At 60.1% G+C, this 20,192-nt stretch overlaps 1 protein-coding gene across 7 annotated transcripts in view; it reads left to right on the forward strand.

Moving 5' to 3' along the window:
• Positions 1–20,192, forward strand: part of MPRIP (myosin phosphatase Rho interacting protein) — a 133,577-nt gene that overhangs the window by 85,246 nt on the left and 28,139 nt on the right. For 5 of the 7 annotated variants that reach the window (XM_056136948.1, XM_056136947.1, XM_056136946.1 and 2 more), the window contains exons 5-13: positions 2,584–2,668; positions 6,297–6,519; positions 7,181–7,340; positions 11,446–11,587; positions 12,279–12,392; positions 13,617–13,673; positions 14,583–14,651; positions 15,617–15,706; positions 19,735–19,844. In XM_056136948.1, coding sequence (XP_055992923.1) covers positions 2,584–2,668; positions 6,297–6,519; positions 7,181–7,340; positions 11,446–11,587; positions 12,279–12,392; positions 13,617–13,673; positions 14,583–14,651; positions 15,617–15,706; positions 19,735–19,844 — 1,050 coding nt within the window. Of the gene's footprint in view, positions 1–2,583; positions 2,669–6,296; positions 6,520–7,180; positions 7,695–11,445; positions 11,588–12,278; positions 12,393–13,616; positions 13,674–14,582; positions 14,652–15,616; positions 15,707–19,734; positions 19,845–20,192 lie in introns of all 7 variants that reach the window. The other 2 variants (XM_056136945.1, XM_056136949.1) reach the window with 2 other exon arrangements.

The raw sequence follows: 20,192 nt of genomic DNA on the forward strand, positions 1-20,192 counted from the left end.
CCCTACTAGAATGGCCCCTGCCCTCCGTACTGCTGGAATTGGCCAGCTCTCTGGGAAATGCTCCCCTGGGACACTTACAAGGATGGGGCACATCTCATTCCCGAGCCTGAGGAGCGAGTGAGGAGCCGAGCTGCCAGGTGTTTGTCATCCCGGCACCACACAGGAGCCACTCTGGTGCTACCGTGCGCCCTGGCTGTTTTCACCGATGGGACAAGTGCAGTCCCTGGGTCACTCACTCCCCTGGAGGCTTAGGGGGTCCTGGGCAGTGGAAAGCAGGTCCAGGTGTTTCTATAGGTGTCACTCCCGTGGGTGACAGTCCAGGGGCCAGCTTCCCACAAGGCGAGATCAGTGAGAATATGGGCAGTGGGCCCTGTGGGAACACAGGCAGCGGGTAGGTGGTGGGCCCAGGGGAACATGGACAGTGGGCAGGAGGTGGGCCCTGTGGGAACATGGGCAGCAGGCAGGCGGTGGGTCCAGGGGAACACGGGCGGTGGGCAGGCGGTGGGCCCAGCAAGAGTGTGGGCATCAGTCCTACAGACCCAACCACAGAACCGGGCTAAGCAGGAGGCAGGTGGTGCTGAGGAAGCCGGGAGGCGGCACATTTGGGCATCGGCACCAGCAGTCACCGCGAAGTAGGAGGGAATCAGAAGACAAAGGTCTTTGTGTTTGACTGCGAACGGTTCCCGTGAGTGCTGTCGAGGCACTCTGTCCCCAATCCTGCCCGTGGAGGTCTGCACCGTGGGAGGTGGCCGTTTGGGCAGAAGGCCAGTGCTGTGCTGTGCAGGGGCCGGCTGGCCTGCTGGCATCTGCGTGTCTAACGTGGGGTGGCAGAAGCTGGATGACCACATAGATCTGCTTCTCTCTGGTCTTGGCCCAGCCCAGCTGCATCCAGAGGGCGAAGGGAGAACTACAGAAAGGTCAGAAAGATCAAAAGGGTGGGCACTCAAAACATTGAGTCTGGCCCCCGGCACCACCTGCCCCTGAGTGCCAGGCATAGCCCTGGTGACCCACGTGCAGCTCTGAGCCCGAGTAGTGCCACCTTGCTGGTCTGAGTGCCAGCCACCTACACCCATTTATTCAGAAGCACAAAGCAGCACTCCAAACCCTTTCACACCGGCCGACCAGCCCCTGAACTGCACGCCATGCACAGGCAGGCAGGTATCTCCAAGTGGCAGTTGGACTGTCCGTGTGCAGCCTTTCTGTAACTGCACACTGGCACCTCTCTGGCCAGTAGTCAAAGGCCACTGGTATAAAGAACTCTGGCAAGGGACAGAGCTGGTATGAGGCCCCAGGTTGGGTCCCTAGCACAGCATGGCTCCCCCAGCACCACTGGGCATAGCTGTGATGGACAGAGGAAGCTGGCAGTCTCCCGGTGTGTGTCCTTGCGCCCACACAGCCCTTCAGGACAAAGAGGACTGGGTCTTCTGCACCCTCCGCTGAGCAGACTGGGGGCTTCCCTCTTCTCCACGCCCTGCCTTCCAGCTCTGCTTCCCATCCCCACCCACCTTGGTGCTCGCTCCAGTTCGGTGGGCTATTGGGGCACCTCCACCCATCTTGTGTCCACAGTCTCCCGTGACCTCTTTCACTCAGAAATTCTGCCCCACAGCGGTGCTGCCACAGCACTCACACAGCTTCCCTGCTCTCCTCCACACCCAGGGGCCAGTCAATCACCCCGAGGCCCATCCACTCGGCCATGCCTCCCATGCTGGGGGAATGAACAGTATGTAGGGGCCTCAGGGACAGCACTGCAGGCCACTCCTCCATGAGCCCCAGAGCCTGTCCCAGCCAGGCCTCCCAGCCCATCACTCCCCAGCACGTGCCCTGCTGCCCAGGTGTGTAAATTTGATGGATCTGGGAAGGCTTTCCTGCCAAAGATCTGATTTCCAACCATCCCTCCTTGCTTTTATCGCTGGGGATGCTGAGTGGTGTGTGCCAGAAATCATAGCCTCTCTGTGGACTGGAAACCCAACTCGGTGCCCACTGCTCTGCCCCTCTCTTAGTTCATTCCCTTTGTCTCGCCAGAATGACCCATAGATACAGCAGTGATCAGGAGGCTGAGCCGAGCTGGCCCAGCCTGAGGTCCTCAGCCTACCTGCTGCCTTTGCTGATGCTGCTTCAGGGGCAGCTGGCACCCGCCCTGGTGGGGAACTCTGGGCAGCTCTGCAGGTGGGGCCCAAGGGTGAGGGGACAGATCAGACCACTACCGTGGGGAGCGTTAGTAGCGCTGTTCCTTGTTCCCTGCTCTGATGGGTGGCAGAGGCCCCCAGCTGCAGCCCTTACATAAGCTTATCAAATCAAGGGGAGGCAGTTTTCGAACTGAGTCCAAGCCCTGGAAATAGGTTGTTTGCAGAAACCAAGGCAGGCCTGTGCCCAGGGCAGAGCCCGCCTCACCCAAACTGGCTGCAGGGCCTCCCCGGCCAGTGGTCCCCAGTCAGCCGCAACTCGGTCCCACACAGCCTGCCTCCCCACCCACACATTGGTGGTGCTGTGCCCTGCTCGGTGCCCAGAGGCCTGCCCATCAGTGGGACGCAGGGAGCCTGTGTCAGGGTAGGTCCTTGACGGTCCTTTCTCCTCTCCCACCAGGTGGCTGGAAATGCTCATGGTCTACCCCAGGACCAATAAGCAGAACCAGAAGAAGAAGCGGAAAGTGGAGCCTCCCACAGCACAGGTAGGTAGCGGGCGGCAGGTGATCCCCAGACTGGAAGGCTGTGCTGTCAGCACTCCTGGTTGCACTGTGTCCAGCCCTCCCGGGAGTCCCAGGACAGCTTCCCTGGCACCCAGCCCTGGCATGAAGGGGGCCAAAAATGCTGTCCGAGTTGGTAGTGGTGACCAAGTGTAGCTCCCGCCGCAGCCTGGGGGGGGGGGGGGGGGGGCACACTCAGCAGCCTCCCACCCACACCCCCGTAGCTGCCTGGTTTGAGAGGAGAAAAATCCCAGACAGAAGCGCAGTGTTGGGGGTTTCCATAGAGACGCTCACAAACAACACAGGAGCCTGGCTCCTGACGCCAAATAAGGAAACTCCGTGTGCGAAGAACGCGTTCAGCCCAGACGGGGCAGTTTGGTTCGACCCTTCTCTCGGCTGTCCTCTCCCCTGGGACCTTCCCACCCCAGACACTGCTGGCCGTGGCCGGCCTTCACCTTCTCGTTTGGCAGCAGGAGCTCTGATTCCAGGGTGAGATCACCCGCAGTTCCCAGAGCCCAGACCTGCTCCTGAGCACTGGCCTGGCAGAAGCACCCGGCAGCGTCTTCCTCTCTCCCACCCTCTGGGCCCAGAGCATCCCGCTTGAGCGCCTGGTTTCTGGGAACTTGAGGGGACTGAGGGGTCCCCGGCCAGCTGCATCAGTCTTGTGGGGTGCTGTGTGGCCCGCCCAGGAGAGCACGGAGCAAGCTTCCCTCTGCAGCCTGACGCTAAAGCGCCCCCCCACCGGGGCAGCAGGGGAACCCTGAAATCTCAGGGCTCCATAGATATGAAATTGCAGGGCCGGGTCTTTCCCTGTGACCCCACAGGAGGACCGATAAAGGGGAAGATTGACTTTGGTTTCGGCCAGAGGATCCCTCTACCGTACCCTATTGTTTGGCCTCTGCCTCCAGCCGTGAAAGGGCAGGAGAGGTGAGCCTTCCACACTAGTGAGCACAGCCGTTGGGTGTGTGCTGAGAGCAGCAAAGACTCCCCCTCCCCCCACTGGGCCTCAAGGGAGGAGGCTCAGGCTTGAGGGGAGCAGGGGTGGGGCGAGGAGAGCGGCAGGCCCCAGTCTCAGCCCGGCTTTGAGCTGTCGGGCTCCCAGGAGCTGCTTCTGCCCAGAGGAAAGTGTCTTCACGGTACTAGAGAGACGGGACTGTCACCCACTGTGACCGGACAGGGAAGGCCATCTCACTCCACCCTGATCCAGAGCCAGGGCTCAGGGTCGACCAGGGGTGTATGTCTGCACGGCCATGTGGGCAGTTGGGGTCTCTGCTCCTCAGAGTCTGGAGGAAGGCACCTCCTGTCTGCCCGGCAGCATCTCTCCCAGCCCTCGTCTTTGCCGGCATCCTTCTTGGTCTCTCCCTGGGACCTGCTTACAGAAGTGACCTTGCTCCTAGACACGCCCTGAGCTCGCACCCCAGTGCTTATGCAGGACAGAAGATGGCCTTTCTGGAAAGCCCCCCAGGGGAAAGGCGCCTATGTAGCAAGAAGGGGCTCCGGAGGCCCCTTGGGTCAGGCCTGCCCTCCGTTCTGTTTCCTCTTGGCTTTGAGTACTCCCCGAGCGAGAGAGAGCATGGGGAATCAGGCAGCTGCCGATGTGCAGCCATGACCCAGGGCCTAAGGCCCTAGCACTGCCAGGAGTGGCTGCCCCTACTCACCCTACCCGAACAAGGAGAGGAAAACTCCGAGTAGCCCTGTAAATAGCTCGAACTTTCCGTGCTGTGAGCTCTGCGCAGTGCTGGGCTCCTCCACCGCTTCCTCCAGTTTCTGGGTGCTGCAGCCTCACCCGCCCCTGCCATGGCCTGGGGAGCAGGACTTGTCCTCCAGCCCCTGAGGAAAGAGGAGGTCTCCCTGCAGGCCCTGCTGCCCTCTGGGGCACGACCTTCCGCGGGCGAGGCCTGCCACTGCTTGGTGCTGAGCGGTCAGTTCCCAGCGCTTCCAGTCCTCTCGTCTCAGGCCTAAGTGCCTGCCATCTCAGGATCCCAGCTTACCCCTTCGCATCCCGCTCTGTACAGCCAGGGTCACCTCGAGTACCAGAGGGAAATCTGTATATGTACAGGCAGCAAGCCAGCCCCACCGTGGCTTTGGGGACCCAGCAGCAGGGCTACTCCTTCCCTGGGATCCTTCATGGGGGCCTCTGACAGCCTCTGCAAGGAGAAGCAGTATACCACGGACAGTCCCCGACAGTCCTTTCTGACCTGTGGCCGCCTCAGAGCAGGGCCTGGCCTGGGCACTGGAACCCTGGGCTCGGGACGGTGTGCTGCAGAGGGACCTGGAGTGACTTCACAAGACCGTGGCTTCGGGATGGGTAGCCCTGGCCGAGGTGTTCTTGGGGGCCCAGGAATCAGGTCTCAGAGACCACCCCTGTCTTCTGAGGCATTTGCTGCTTCCACGCCCAGTCATGGCCCTGGATTGGGAACTGGGTCTGCTGGGGGTGGCTTTATCCTGTCCCGTGAGGTGAGCTTTGGACCCAGCTCTCACTCACATGCTGACGTGTGGCACCTGGGCTCCTGGCCACAGCAGAGCCCAGAGCCCAGTGGGTTCTTTGTCCTGCTCCCCTCGCTGGGATACCTGCAGCCCCACGCTGTCCTTTATTGGCCGGGTGTCTCTCAGGGATCCTGCTCCCAACAGAACAGCGAGCCCTTGGCTAGGTGGGTTGGAGAGAACTGTGAACTAGCTCTCATCTCAAGCCTCGTGCCTATGCCCAGCGGCTGTTAATAAATAACTCTGTGGTGGTGCAGTGTTTACGTGCACACACGCGCACGCGCGCACGCACACACACACGTGTCTGTACACGACCCGAATAATCTGTAAACCTCGGCACAGATACCAGCTCACACGGTTCATGGTGGTCCCTATCCATGAGGCTCACCCCGAGGTGAGGTAAGGGCGGCTATTTGCACCACATCCCCCATGTTTTTCAGGAAGGGAACTGAGACGTGGCTCCCCAGCGAGGGTGGCCAAACATCTGCTCACAGCCCAGAGCACCAGGCCAGGCCACTGCGGAAAGGCTGCTGCCGAGGGCAGCAGGAGCCTGACCCGGCCCTTCCTGCCCGCCCAGCAGAGCCTGCTGGAGCAGCTCTGACCCGAGAGAGGATTGTGGCTCTGCTCCTCCTGGGGTTTGGGGTTACGGCCCCAGGTGGTTGTACATTGGGCAGGTTTATGCAGGACTTTCACTGTGCGGCTTTCCTTTAATGATGCCCTGGGGGCTCCAAGTCAGCTTCCAAGGAACCGAAAGGAGAAAGTTGGTGAGGCCTCGGGCTGGCCTGTGTGGTCCTGTGTGAGCACATGCCCGTTAACGCCCCTGACTCATGGCTCAGAGGCCTGGACTCAGGAGTGGCAAGCTGGGCCACCACGGTGTCTTCCCTTCGGTGGCTGGTCCACTAACCCAGGCTCTCAAGTTTTGTGGGCAGGGAGACCCTGGGGTGCAGTTATCAGCACCGAGCAGAAACCCTCAGCCTTTGTCTGCCACCCCTGCCCCGAGGCCAGTTGCAGCAGGCGCTCCTGGGTGCTGGCCGGGCCTCAGGGGTGAGCAGGCCAGAGGCGGTCGCCGAGGGGTTCTCTGGGACTGCCCTCCGTAGCCGCGCCCCCAGCTCCCCCTCCGTCCCTCCAGGAGCCAGGCCCAGCCAAGGTGGCCGTCACCAGCAGCAGCGCTAGCAGCAGCAGCATCCCCAGTGCCGAGAAGGTCCCCACCACCAAGTCCACGCTCTGGCAGGAAGAAATGAGGGCCAAGGAGCAGCCCAATGGGAGCAGCCTGAGCCCTGCTCAGAGCCCCAACCAGAGCCAGCCTCCCGCCGCCAGCGCCCTGAGTGAGCCGGGGCTGGAGAGCAAAGACGGTGAGTGGGGCCCTGCGGCTGCGCTGGGGTCTGGGGCTGCTGGCTGGCCCCCTTCCCGTCCTTCCGGCCTGCGCCAAGGGGAATGTCTCTGCAGCGCAGCCGGGCGTCCTTGGGGTCAGAATCGCTCCGGAGCCCTCTGGTCCTGTCCAGGCCCACTCAGGGCCTTCTCAGCTCACCCGCCCTCCTGCCTAACCCTGGCTGAGGTCAAGGAAGAGGGTCCTGGGGAGGGAGTGCTGGCATCATGGTCCCCTCTTCCTTCCTACTCCGGGCCGTGGCCACTCTGCAGCTCAGGCTGCTGCTTTCTGGGGGCGGCTGGCCCTTGTAACCCAGAGGTCCCGGGTCCGCCTGCGAGGGCCAGTCACTCCCCTCCTCCCACCACTCTGCCCTTCCCTTCCCACACTGAGCAGCTGCTGGGCTGTCTCTCCAGGGGGGCGGGGGGGGGGGCTTTCAGCTCTCCAGCAGAGCCCCAGCCAGGAGGCAGCCAGGCAGGGGCAGAGGCAGATACAGTGAGGGAAGCAGGTCCGGCCGCATCCGTGCTGCGCCCTGGAGAAACCATGTTGGCCTTTGGAAGCGGGCAGCAGGGGAATGACACCCTTGGGGGTGCTGCGGGCTTTCCAGTCGGTGTCCCCTCTAAGGGTCTCCCGCCCCTTCTCTCCTCCAGAGGAGAGCGCCATGAGCAGCGACCGCATGGACTGTGGCCGCAAGGTCCGCGTGGAGAGCGGCTACTTCTCCCTGGAGAAGACCAAGCAGGACCTGAAGGCCGAGGAGCACCCGCTGCCCCCGCCGCTCTCCCCTCCTAGCCCCAGCACCCCTAACAACAGGTACAGTGGCCCCGGGTCACCCTCCCAGGAGCTCGGTCAGCCCCTTCCTTCCCCAGGTCCTCGAGCCCCCAGCCGAATGGTCTGCAGCATCTCTCTCGGCTCCCTGGACACTGCCAGCCGGCCCCCTGCCCACACGGACTGCAGCAGCACTAGGGGGCGGGGAGCAGAGAGACTGGGGCACGCCCTTGCCTTTAAAGCCAGCAGGCAGTATGCCACCCTGGCCGACGTCCCTAAGGCCGTCAGGATCAGCCACCGAGAAGCCTTCCAGGTGGAGAGAAGGCGGCTGGAGCGTAGGACTCGGGCACGGAGCCCTGGCAGGGAAGAGGTGGCCCGTCTGTTTGGCAGTGAGCGGAGGTAAGGAGGGGGGTGCACGGGTGGAGGGCTCGGCATGCACATCACACACACACACACACACACACATACACACACACCACACACCACACACACACATCCGCAGACGCTCGCATGCCCCTCACGTGTGCACCACTGTCTTGGACACGTCACACACCTCTTCACATGCAGGCCCTCGAGGCCCACTTCCCTTGGGTATCAGCACACGTCCAGCGCATACACTCAGTGCCCTGTGAGCCTCCCCAGCTGCCACAGTTACTTGCCCCGTCCCCTCCCAACCCACCCCCACCTTTTTTTTTTAACACATGGCAAATTGTCCTTGAGCCTGAGCTGTCTCGGCACTAGGCGCCGGTGCTGGCATGAAGCCTTGCTGAGCACTCGTGCTCCCCAAGTACCCCCCAACCCTGAGACCTCGGGGGTTCTCCACTGCCTGGGTCCCCTGAGGTCGAATCTTTTTCTTCCTGTCTCATTTCTAGTCTCCAAGGTGATGGCTGAGGCCGGAGGGGGCCTCAGGATGCCGATGGGGTGGCGGAGGAGGCCCTTCTTGCCCTTCTGTTTATGGGGTGAGGGGAGGTCACCGCAGGACGCAAGGGCCAGGGCAGGTGGCGCTCAGGGAAGCTGAGGCAGCCTGTGCGACTGCATGCCCACACCATCCGCTTGGGCCAGGCTTGGCCACAGTGAGGAGGCTGAGCAGAGCCTTGGCTTCCGGTCGGAACCAGAGACTGGGGCAAGGGCCAAGGGCTGACGCTTGAGCCTAGCCCAGTCAGACCAGCACGCCCGCCATAACTAGACTCGGGCCTGCCTTGTCGGGCAACAGACGTTCTCCCCCAGGTCCACAGTCACCTTCTGAAGCCCCATGACCCCTCTAAAACAATTGCAGAGTTTATACATTTTTTTTCAAACAGGAAACTCATACTTTTGGGGGGTTGGGATGGTTTTGGGTTTTGCCTCACAAGTGATGCTCATGGGATGCTCATGGGTTTAGAGCTCATGGGTCTCTCCTGGAGGGTCCAGGGAACCAAATGGTGCTGGGGGTCAAACCTGGGCCTCCCACATACAAAACATGCACTCAGCCTACTTTAGCTGTCTCTCCAACCCCAAGAAAATCCATATTTTAAATTAATTTTCCAAAGATGCTTGCTTTCCATAAAAGGCGTTTAGCCTGAAGATCCATGAAGTGTTTACACAGCCTCCTTCAGCAGAGTGCGAGGAGGGCTCAGAGCCAGGCACACGGGCACAGCTCCCTCTGAGGGCGTCAGGAGCACGGGGCACGGCACCTGTCTCCCAACCCCACTGTGTCCCCAATGGAGGAAATGGGCCTGTGTGGTCAAGCTCTGGAGTCAGGAAAAGATGCCTGGGGTTCTGGGTCTGGTCAAGAGGAGAGAACAGGGATGGCCACAGCTCCGAGGGGAGGGGAGGGAAAGGGAGGAGAGGGGAGGGGAGGGGAGGGGAGCGGAGCTGCAGTGTCATCAGCAGTGTCAGCCCGGAGCACCGGCCAGGTGCTGGTGATCCCCTGAGAACCCCGAGCAGGCCCTCCGAGGGAACAGCCCCACTCCACCACCTTAACCTGGGACAGAGCATGGTCACTGGGGGAAGGGGCCTAGAGAGCAGGGTGCAGGAGCCAGCCCCGCCTCCCTGCTCAGCCGGCCAGCAGCCTCCCTCAGACTTGGCTTTCTGCGTGCCCTTTGCTGCTTTGGCGGTGAGCTTTCGCTTGCCCCAGGGGCCTGGGGGGTGGGGGGGTCTGCCAGCTCTGCACCCTGGCGCTGTCACTCTCTCGTCCCTATCACCCTGGCTGGTTGCTGTCGCCTCCTGAGGCCTGGACTCTGGCTCCAGGTGGCTGCCCTGTGCTTGACTGGGTTCCTCTCCCTGGTTGGGTTGACCAGAGTCCTGCCTTGGCAGGGTACCCGTCAGCCCCAGCCAAGACGGGCCTGTCCTGCGGGAAACTGTGGGCATCCGGGGGCCCGTCCGTGCTGCTCCTTCAGAGCGGGTCTTGGGTGGGAGCTGCAGCCCACGTGCGGAGGCTGTGTGCTCTGGTTGAGCAGCTGTGTCAGATACCAGGGTCCCCCTCTGGCTGGAGCCCGGACAAGGGTCCGAGCAGCGGAGTGTCTCTCGGCCATGCTGGTACCCTCTGAGGTGTGGTCCAGGACACCACCCTGCACCAGGGAGCAGTTCCGGTCTCCCCCACTCCATAGAGGCCGCCCTGCTGCATGCCCGCAGCCCCTCCAGCAAGGGTCACTCTCCTCCGCTGCCCCAGCTCTGCCTGCCATGGCCCAGCAGTCCTCAGCATGCCGCTGGCATGGGATTGGGTCAGGCCCGTCCCGTACGGCCTTCTGGGGCCTTCCAGCCCCAGGGTCAACTGGAGGGGCTCTGAGGCCTGTGAGAGGGCCTGACCCCACCCGGAGGCTGTAACAAGGTGGGTGCCTCGCAGCCTGGCCAGGCTGAGCGCTTGCAAGAGCTCCCCTCCTGGGGGTCTCGGGGAACTCCTGCCACTTCCCGCCCTGCAGCGCACGCCCCCTCCTGCCCTGCTCCGCAGCTGCCCCCTGCAGTGCTGGTCTGGCCGGTGGGGCACAGGGGTGGGCTCTGTTCCAGAGAAGATGCTACAGAAGCCTCGGCGCTCGTGTGGCAGTGCAGGGAGAGCAGAGAGCCGGGTGCCCCTGAGAACGAGCCCTTGGGTCCCGCCTGTCTTGGTGAAACACCCTAGTGGGGAAAATCACCCAGCAGACCAGCCAAGAGGAACAGCCTCTGTGGGGTCCCGAACTCTAGCCTGTTTCCCGTGTGGATTTCGGATCTGGACTCCAGAGTCCTCTCTGCCGCGTGCCCAGGAAGCTGCCAGGCGGCCTGGGCATTGCCGGGGGGATGGGCTCGCCCGGTCAGCGGAAGGCAGCTCTCCCGTCATGCCTCCACCTCCCGCCTGGCTCCATGGTGCCCCTCCCCTCCGCCCCCCACCCCCAGGTCACTTAGGGTTTCATTCTCCCCTCCCTGGGAATCACTGAGGGTTTTGTTTTCTTTAATGCTTTGGGTAATTTTGATTTACCATGACTTGATTTTGAAAAGTCGTCCTTTTCTGTTTATTCATTTCCCAGCCTTATTTTCTTTCAGGTCTTGCCCCTCTCCACCTTCTCCTGCTGTGTCGCTGTGTGACGTTACTCGCCCCTCCTCCGCCTGCTTCGCTCCCATCTCAGCTCCGTCTCCAGCCGTAGATGGCCTGATGATGCCGCCGGCCCTTTCCCATGAAATCAACTCGCTTTTGTTTTCGTTTTAATTTGGTTTTTGATTCTTTTGACTGTTGGCAGAGTCACGTTAATTCATGGGCTTCCCCCTCCCCTTGCTAAATTTGGGTGCCCCTGGGGTGGGACTGCATCGTGATCTGCTGAGGACTGCGGCGGGGACGGGGCGTCCTGGAGGTGGTGGGTGTCTTCTGAGCATGCTGGGTGAGGAGCTGGGGGGCTGCTCCGTGCCTCGCCGGACAGGCCTGGCAGTGGGCCAGGAGGACAGCTTGGTGGTGGGGGCGGCCCTTCCCTGAGCTGCTGTCCACCCCTGCACATCTCTTCCTTCTGGAGTTAGGACTGGGGAGGGGGTCGGGTCAGATGGCCGGGCGCGCTGCGTGCGGGACTGCACGGCTGTGAGGGGGAGAGAGGGCTGGGCCTGTGCCAGGATATGGGTTGAAGGAGTCGCTCTGACCTGAGACCAGGCCCACCTGGGGCTTTGGGGAGACCTTGTCTCCCCCTCAGCGGCTTCCTGTCTTCTCTTGCAGGAGGTCGCAGGTCATTGAGAAGTTCGAGGCCTTGGACATTGAGAAGGCAGAGCACATGGAGACGAACACATCCGCTGGGCCCTCGCCGTCGGGGGACACGCGTCAGGGCCGCAGCGAGAAGAGGGCCTTCCCCAGGAAGCGGGTGAGCCTCTGGGGCAGGGCCGGCCCCCGGCACCCCCTCCACGGGCCCCCGCGCGCACCCGTGTCTTCCTGCTGGCCCAGGCTCTCGGCTCCTGTTGGCTGCCTGTGGCTGCTTCTCCCGCCAGCACTCTGCTTGAGGAGTCCTGTCTCCTGCATCTTCTGTCGTGGAAACTTCCAGGCATCAGCTCTGTAGTCCTCCGAGCGCTGCTTTCTTTCTCTCTGAGTCGCCCAGCCGCAGGCTGGACACTGCCCTTCCTTTCTTTCAAGTGACAGCACAGCCTTCTTTGCCCACGTCTACATGGCGGATCCTACTTCCAGGGTCCTCCTCCCCACAGCCTCTTGCCTCTTGGGGCCTTGGCCTGTCTAACCCACTTCCTCTGCAGCTTCTCTCTGGCTCAGGAGGTGGCTCTGCCACGTGCTCTGCTTAGCCCCATCGCTCGCTGCCGCCGAGCCCAGGCCTTTTCTTTCTGTCACTTCAAGAAGTTCGGGGCAGGGCAGAGCCGAGGGGAGCGTCTGAAGGAGTTGGCTGCTCTGACGCCAGGGCGTCTCGACCCCCTCGGGAAGCGAAAGGAGCCAGCCCTGGTTCTGACTAGCCATGGGAGCCAGACAGAGTTGGGACCACGGCGCCTGCCGTCCCGTCCCTCCCCCGTGCTGCCTGGCTCGCACTGACCAGCGGCTGCTCTCTGCCACAGGACCTCACCAGCGAAGCCCCCACAGCTCCGCTTCCGGACACCTCGGCTTCCCCCCTGTCTCCACACCGAAGAGCCAAGTCACTGGACAGGAGGTCCACGGAGTCCTCCCTGACGGTGAGCCCAGCGCCACACCAGCCCTGGAGGTGCTGCTGACTCCAGTCAGTTGGGGTCACTGTCTGCTTCTGTCCATGCGTCCGCGCTGGCCGTCCCCTCTGCGCTGGCCCTTGTAGCTGTGAGGGGAACAGAGGTCGCTGTGTTTCTTGTCCTTCTCCGCGCTCTGAGGTCCCTGTGGAAGAAAGCCTCCCGGCCAAGGCGGCAGAGTCCGGACCCGAGGGGAGCAGGGCCGCCGTAGCAGGGAACACCTGCTTGTACTCTGGTGGCGTTTCTTCTAGCCTGTGGAAGCAGTGGCCAGCACTTGCAGGGAGCCCTGGTCCTGTTCAGCGTTCCCGCAGAGTGAGAGCAGGCCTTGGCTCGGGTCATTTGAGCTTTTGTGGCAGTGATGATGTCTAGGTGGGCGAAGGACCAGAAGACGCAGCGTCGCGTGGCTTGTCCTCGAGCTCCCGAGGAGGCGGGTCGGGACTCCATCTTCCCGCCAGTCCTGCCACTTCACATCCTCTAACTCCCGCACAGGCCTTGCAGCACGAAAAGACCTCAGAGCCTGTTTCCATCATGGTGTTGTGACATAGCGTGTGGCGTGAGGGCAGGGGGTTCAAGTCTCTGAGCTTTCTGACAGGTGCTCAGGAGGAAACGTGTGATCTGAGCAGTTCTGAGGGCCCATGAGCACGGGGGCCAGAGAGCCACGTGGGTCTTGCTGAGGCCTGGCCGCTCCTTCTCTGTGTGCTGCTCGTGGGGAGGAGGAGACAGGTCTGGCCCAAGAGGTCAGTGGCTGCAGGCGGCACAGGATGGCCACACACAGCGGGACGCGTGTCTCACTCAGCGCTCACGTGGGCTCTGCTCTCAGTCTTCTATGACTTCGTGAGAACTTCCGATCCTTCTTTCAGCTGTCACTGCAGACCCTCCCGTGCTGTGTCCCGGGGTCTGTCTCGGGAACTCTTCTCTCTTCCCGGCAGGCCCAGCAGGTACAGCCAGGGCGTCTCTCTCAGCTGAGTTCCTGCTGCCCTACGGAGGGCAGTGAGGCTCAGCCCTGCCGCCAGCCCTCTTTCCTTCCTCAGAGCACGCATGCCTATAGGGACTGGGCAGTGGGCATCAGTGGCCACAGGCCCCCTCTCAGGTGCCCTCCTCCTCTGGACAGAAATGGTACCCGGAAGTTGTCGTGGCCCGTGACTGGTGGGCCGCCGCGATTTCCTCTGAAATGTTTGCTCTTCTTCTTCTCCACAGCCCGACCTGCTGAACTTTAAGAAAGGCTGGCTCACCAAGCAGTACGAGGATGGCCAGGTGAGCAGACGGAGCCGCTGTGGCGCTGAGCAGGTGTGAGGCCACATCGGCCTCGTCCCCGGCCCTTCCTTGCCCCTGGTCTGTGGACAGGACTTGTGACCGAGGTCTCACGCATCCCAGCGATGCGCCTCCAGGTCCACCTCCCCCTGTGTGAACAAGAATCACTGTCCTCCTGTGATTCGGGGACTTCCTAAAGCTCCAGCCGCCCTCCTGCCCCTCTCCAGGGGCACCCCGAGGCTGTCTGGCCATCAGAGACCAGCGCTTGGCCATGCGCAGCTGGATCTGCCGATCCACCCAGACCCTGCTCAGCACGGGGAGGATGTGGCCCCGCTGTCGTGAAGCCTGCTAGGTTCTCACTGAGCCTCCCTCAGGGCCGTCTCCCCATGGCCCCCTCCTGTTCCCTGAGCGACTGCCAAAATGCCCTCTTTCTCTCTCTCCTCCATATCTGTGCCCATGGCCTTGCCTGAAGACTCAGTTCTCCCTCCCTCCTACTCCCAGTGAAGACGGGGGCGTCTGGCTGGTTGGTGGGCTCCTGCCAGCTGCAGGTGGGCGCCCCTGGTTAGCTGCCAGTGGCTGTGGCTCCCGAGCTGCCACCTCAGGATGACGCCACCGACTTCCCAGTCTCATAGCTCCGAGGGCCGGGCCCTTTACAGTCTCTGGAGCTGAGACGGAGGATTGCACAGCACCGTTCACCCAGCCACGCGCCGTGGCTTCTGAGAGCCCACAGCCCGCGTGCCACCTTGTCACTGGGGTGCCGCAGCTTAGCCAGCACCTTGTGTGTGCCTGCCACTGCGGGTGGGGCTGCCTGCCCTCGCTTCACTGCTGGGAGGTGCCTGTGACTCGGTTGCGGTCTTCTCGGAGCAGGCAGTGCACTGCAGGGGGGGCTGAGTCTTCTCTTCTCCCTTTCAGTGGAAGAAGCACTGGTTTGTCCTTGCTGATCAGAGCCTGAGATACTACAGGGACTCCGGGGCTGAGGAAGTGAGTACCCTGGCTTCCCTGACCGAGGCCAAGTGGGGGTCCCAGTGGTACCTCGGAGCCAGGCCTTCTCCCAGGTTCAGGATCCCGTTTGTTTACTGGTACTGGCATGCAGGTCTCCCAGTAAGGTCTGAGCGGAGACTGAGCACACTAAGACCGTTTCCAGTGTTTTCCCAGGCCTTTCCCCAAATGCTGGCCTCCATGGACACCTGCTTTAAGAACATGGGGACAGGGGCTGGAGGGATAAGCGCAGTGGGTAGGGCGTTTGCCTTGCACATGGCCGACCCGGGTTCGATTCCCAGCATCCCATATGGTCTCCCAGTACTGCGAGGAGTAATTTCTGAGTGCAGAGCCAGGAGTAACCCCTGCGCAATGCTGGGTGTAACCCAAAAAGCAAAGCAAAAAAAAAAAAAAGAACAAAGAACATGGGGACAATAGGCTTTCACAACTTTGCTTTTCTCTGTTCTTGGAGAAACACTGGAAGTTGTCATGTTTTAAAACTCAGGGTGTGCCTTCTCCTCCCCAAAGAGGAACAACTAATACACGAATAAATAAAATAAACCTAAAAATGTTTTCAACAGAGAATATGATAAATACCAATAGATAAAACCCAAATAAACTAAAGTTCTTTGGAGTTCCTCGCCTTACCCACTGTCCTGTTGCTCTGGATCCCTGAGTACCGTTTGGAAGACCACCCCAAAGTGTAAATAAGGACCCAGCATGGAAGGGCCCAGGCCGTGGCTCAGTTAGTTGGCCACATGCCTTGCCCGTGATGCTGGTTTTGATCTCTGGCACTGGGTATAGCCCCCATGGCTCCCGGGCATCTCCACAAGTCGCCCAGACCCGCAAACACCACCCTATGTGGTCACTGTTAACGAGGACCAAAAATAAGTCAACGTGGAAATTTGTTCATGTAGGGACTGACTTGACCATATAGGAGATCTCAAGAGTTTCTCATTTCTCTGCAGGCAGCTGACTTGGATGGCGAAATCGACCTGTCCACGTGTGTGGACGTCACAGAGTATCCAGTCCAGAGAAACTATGGCTTTCAGATACACGTAAGCCAGAGTGGAGTTGGGAGACGGGCCCGGAAGTGGGGATTGGGCTTGCACTGGGCTTCCTTGGAGAGCTGGAGTCCCTTCCCGGGGCTGCTGAGGACAAGCTCCATGCATACTGAGCCGGTCAGCACTGAGGCCCTGTCTCCGGGCCCAGGGCCCTGCAGCTCACCCCCAGTCTATGATCTAAACAAAAACTGAACATTAGCATCTAAAGACTATGTGGAAGCTTTTAGTTAGAAGATTTTTTTCCTTCATTCCCCCTTTTTTTAGTTTCTAAAGTTTGGGGGGCAATAGAAGGATGTTCTTGGGAGACAAGAATCAAAGTGTAAATTCCTTAAATCTCAAAGTTCTTTTGGTTCACATACTCCTTTGTTTACTCACTCATCCACTTTTACCTTTTTTTCCCTCACGTGACTGGGGAGGGACTCACATGAGCCAGGCATTGTTCCTGTCTTTAAAAAAACTAAAACTTGAGTTCGAGAATGGCTCAGAGGACTGGTATGCAAACTCTGCATGTGGGCGCCCGGATTCAGTCCCCAAACACGTGGTCCCCAAACACTGCCCCTCCCCAGCTAGAATAGTTTTCATGACCGTCTCATCAAAGTTGGTGAGTCACGGGCTCCCAGAGTCAACCATGTTGGAGATTCGTTTTCAGTTTCCCTGACAACTTCTCTCTGACACCACCTGCAAGTGTAGGAAGTGCCCCAAACCTCGACATCAGGTCCAAAGTCAGCTGGGACAAAATGGTTCACAGACCCAGGAAAGCGGTGTACTTAAAAGTGGTTTTCTTGTGGTTGAAGGACCCAAGTCAGAACCAGCGAGAGAGAGGATGCATGGAGAATGGGTTCCCTGTCTCAGGGGCTGCTGGCTCTTGGCATTGATGTGGGCTGTACTCTGTACACTGCCCACCCAAGCAGCTGCCTGCCTAAAGCATCTGGAGGACTTGTGAGGCTTCAGTGTTGGGATTGACTGAGCTGCCCATAGGGTCAATGGTAGCCTCTGCCCCTTCCTGCAGCTGTCAGGGCCCTTTGCCCTTGAGTTCCATGAGTGGACAGCTCTGCAGCCATCTCTGCCCAGAGTAAGAGGCACCCCAAGGCTCAGCTCTTACCTCCCTTTGGGCAAGATTAACTCTTGCCTTGCAAAGTTTAACAGCACAGGGGCCAGAGAGGTAGTACAGTGGGCAAGGCACTTGCCTGGGTTCTGTGCCCAGCACCCCACGTGGGTCCCCAAGCCCCACCAGGAAGGGATCCCTGCCCACAAAGCCATGCTATGAGTGAGCCCCGAGCAGCACCAGGTGTGGCCCAGAAACAACCAAAAAATGTTAACAGTTTAGCCCTGTGGTGCTCCACAGAGAGGCCCGCCCTGGGACTTGGTTCTTCAGCGTCCACAGGGTCTTTGCCCACGGAAGCTCTGTTGTGTCTCTGGACTCAGCATAGTCCAGTGGGACTGACAGGGACTGACTCAGATGAACTAACTAGACCTAGAGGAACCTGGGGTTCAGAGCTGCCAGCATGTATGACTGTAAGGAGTCATATATGGCATTCCCCCCAGACACGGCCGCTGTCAGGGTACAGGAAAGGGAGCATGCACTGGGCCAGCATGGAGTTGGCTGCTGCCCTCTGTTCCTGAGGGGGCGTGGTGTGGGCGCTCTGGGCAGCCTGGGAGACACTGCAAATTCTGGCTTCTCATGCCCCTTGCTGAACCCTTCACCAGCCCTGCCTCCCCATCTTGAATAGCAGGTTTCTTGGGGCAGGGCATCCTGGGGTAAGTGGTAGCTTCTCGCTAAGCAGGTTATCTGATAGTTCTAGGGCCACGTCCTGTGTGGTGAGGCTGTGGCCTGAGCCTTGGAGATCTACTTTGCTCTCGTACGTCTGAGTCACCCTTCCCTGTGCGTCTCACCGGTCATTCTGACCCCACTTCACTGTTCATGGTGTGGGCGGGGGAGGTGCGCTTGTCCGTTCTGAGGCATTTCCCTGAGTCCCTTCACTTTGAGTGGGAGCACAGCCCCCTGGCTTGGCTCCACCACTAGGGACCTTTAGGATCTTTCTTCTTATTTTTTTTGGTTGGGGGGAGGAGAAGGAGTGGGTCATGGGCATGTTCAGCGATAGTTCTCCCAGTGGCTTCCGGGACGCTCTTCATGGTGCTGGCAGGGGACGGGGGCATGTGGTGCCGAGAATTGAACTTGGGCCGCCAGCATGTAAAGCGTGCACTCAGCCTATTCACCCTTCGCCTCCAAGAAGGAAGGCTGAAGGGCTGGTAATAGGGCAGGGGCAGGGGCAGGGGGTAGGGGCAACCGTGGCAAAGGATCTGAATACAGAGGTCAAACAGGGTCAGCCCGTGGGAACCCTGGGTGCCATTTTGGGGGTTGTGGGTAGCAGTGCAGCTCTGTATGGTAGTCAGGGACATCCGCAGGGCAGTGAGAGGGGAAGGCCCGGAGGGCTCAGGCCCGAGATGAGGGGGAAACAGAGGCGTGTACCCAGAGCTGACCAGCCAAGGCGGCTTCCCTGAAGAGGTAGAACCTTGGGGTTTCCGGCCAGACGGTATGTTTGAGGCCATGAGGGGCTCCTGTAAGAACTCTAGCTGCCAAGCAGCCCAGAAGGAACATCAGACGGGCAGCTGCAGGCGTGGGCCTGGCATTGAGAAGGCGTTTTGCTGCAGGTGAACGGTGAGGTCATGGGAGAGAGCATATGACTCTGGTCAGACTCCAGAAACACCCACGTCCTGCAGCAGGGGGCGGCAGGGGCCTCGGGGGAGATGGGCAGGTCTGGAGGCAGGGAGGCCCTGACATGAGAGACCAACACTGCCACGTGCTGGGAAGGAGACATGCTCGGGTGACGTGTGCCTCATAGAAGCTGTTGGGGAGAGTTTCTGTTCTGTGTTTCCTGGGAAGGCTGGGAAAGGACTGGCAATAGGGCCTCTTAAACATTTGGAAGAATTCACTGGTGAATCCATCTGGACCTGGGCTTTTATTTTTGGGAAGCCTCTTGGTTACTGTTTCAATTTCCTTGATAGTGATAAGGCTATGTTGATATTCCAAATCTTGGTTCAGCCTTGGGAGGTTATAGGATTTCAGGAATTTATCCATTTCTTCTAGGTTCTCTTGTTTTGTGGCATACAGACTTTCAAAGTAATCTCTGATGATATTTTGAATTTCTTTGGTTTCTGTTTTGATGTCCCCCTTTTCATTTCTGATTCAGTTTATTAGGGTTCTCTCTCTTTCTTTGTGAGTCTTGCTAGTTGTTTATCTTATTTATGTTTCAAAGAACCAGCTCTTGGTTTCCTTGATCTTTTGGATTGTTTTTTGGGAACCCAGCCCATTGATTTCTACTCTTAAGTTTTATTTCTTTCTTCCTGCCTGGTTTTGGGGAAGGAGACTGGGCTCTCACAGGAGTAAGATCTTGACCATGTCAGGCGTCGCCTGTCCCTAGACTCTCTTGGTAATTTTGTAGCGGACAATTTGCTGGTGTGGCCGGGTGCACTGAGTGCAGTGCTGATAGTCACTTCACGGACATGGGAGCCTGTTGGGGAGGAAGAGGAGATGGGCTTGGTGTCGTCTCTGCCCATAGCCCCCTTTCTCAGGCCTTTCTCAGGACAGAGTGGCCCTGTCCCATGGAGCTATCAGTGACGCCTCCCTCTCCAGGCCCCGGCGGACTCCTGTACCCTCGCTTGCCCAAGCCAAGGCTCCAGGGGTCCCTAGACACACCCTCCTCGCCAACAGGGCCTCCCCGCCTTTCTTCAGTACCACAGACAAGACCCACACTGGGGCCTCCTGCTGGCACTCACCTCTCTGGCTGTCTCATGGGCCTGTGTTGTGCCTGCCTGGTGCTGGGGCGAAGCACACACACACGCCTTGGGCATCACCCTGGGAAGAATCCAGCGCCCACAACCGACTCTTCTACTCTCCAGCTCTTCCCTGCCCCAGTGGCCACCTGGAGCACTGCCAGGAGGGCCTCCTGGCCACTGTCCTCAGCGGGTTTGACCAGGGAGCTGAGCTGTCTGTCACTGATGACGCTCTGTCTTTTGTGCAGACAAAAGAGGGTGAGTTCACACTCTCTGCCATGACCTCGGGGATCCGGCGGAATTGGATCCAGACCATCATGAAGCACGTCCACCCGACCTCTGCCCCGGATGTGACAAGGTAGGATGGCCAGGGTGCCTGAGGGGGCTGCCGCCTCTTCCCTTCCCCGGTGACTGTCTCTGGCTTTCCGCCTCCTCTGTCCCGGCCTCGGCAGCTGGTCCCGCTCGCTCTCCCTCCACTCCCATTTCCCCCTCCTCTCTGCTGGGACACAGTGTCTGAGTAAGGAGTGTGTGCCCATGTCAGGACTGCCCTGAGGGACAGCCCTGTCCCCTGCCCCAGCTGCAGGGGCTGCAGAGCCCCCTGGAGCATTCCTCTTCTCGACCTTCTCACTCACTCCTCCATCTGCTGGTGACGGTGCAGCCAGGGGAGCTCTGTGACAACTCACAGTGTTGCAGCCGTGTCGGAAAT

The sequence above is a fragment of the Sorex fumeus genome, unplaced genomic scaffold (genome assembly GCF_029834395.1).
Source record: "Sorex fumeus unplaced genomic scaffold, SorFum_2.1 ptg000122l, whole genome shotgun sequence".
NCBI classification, from domain to species: domain Eukaryota; kingdom Metazoa; phylum Chordata; class Mammalia; order Eulipotyphla; family Soricidae; genus Sorex; species Sorex fumeus.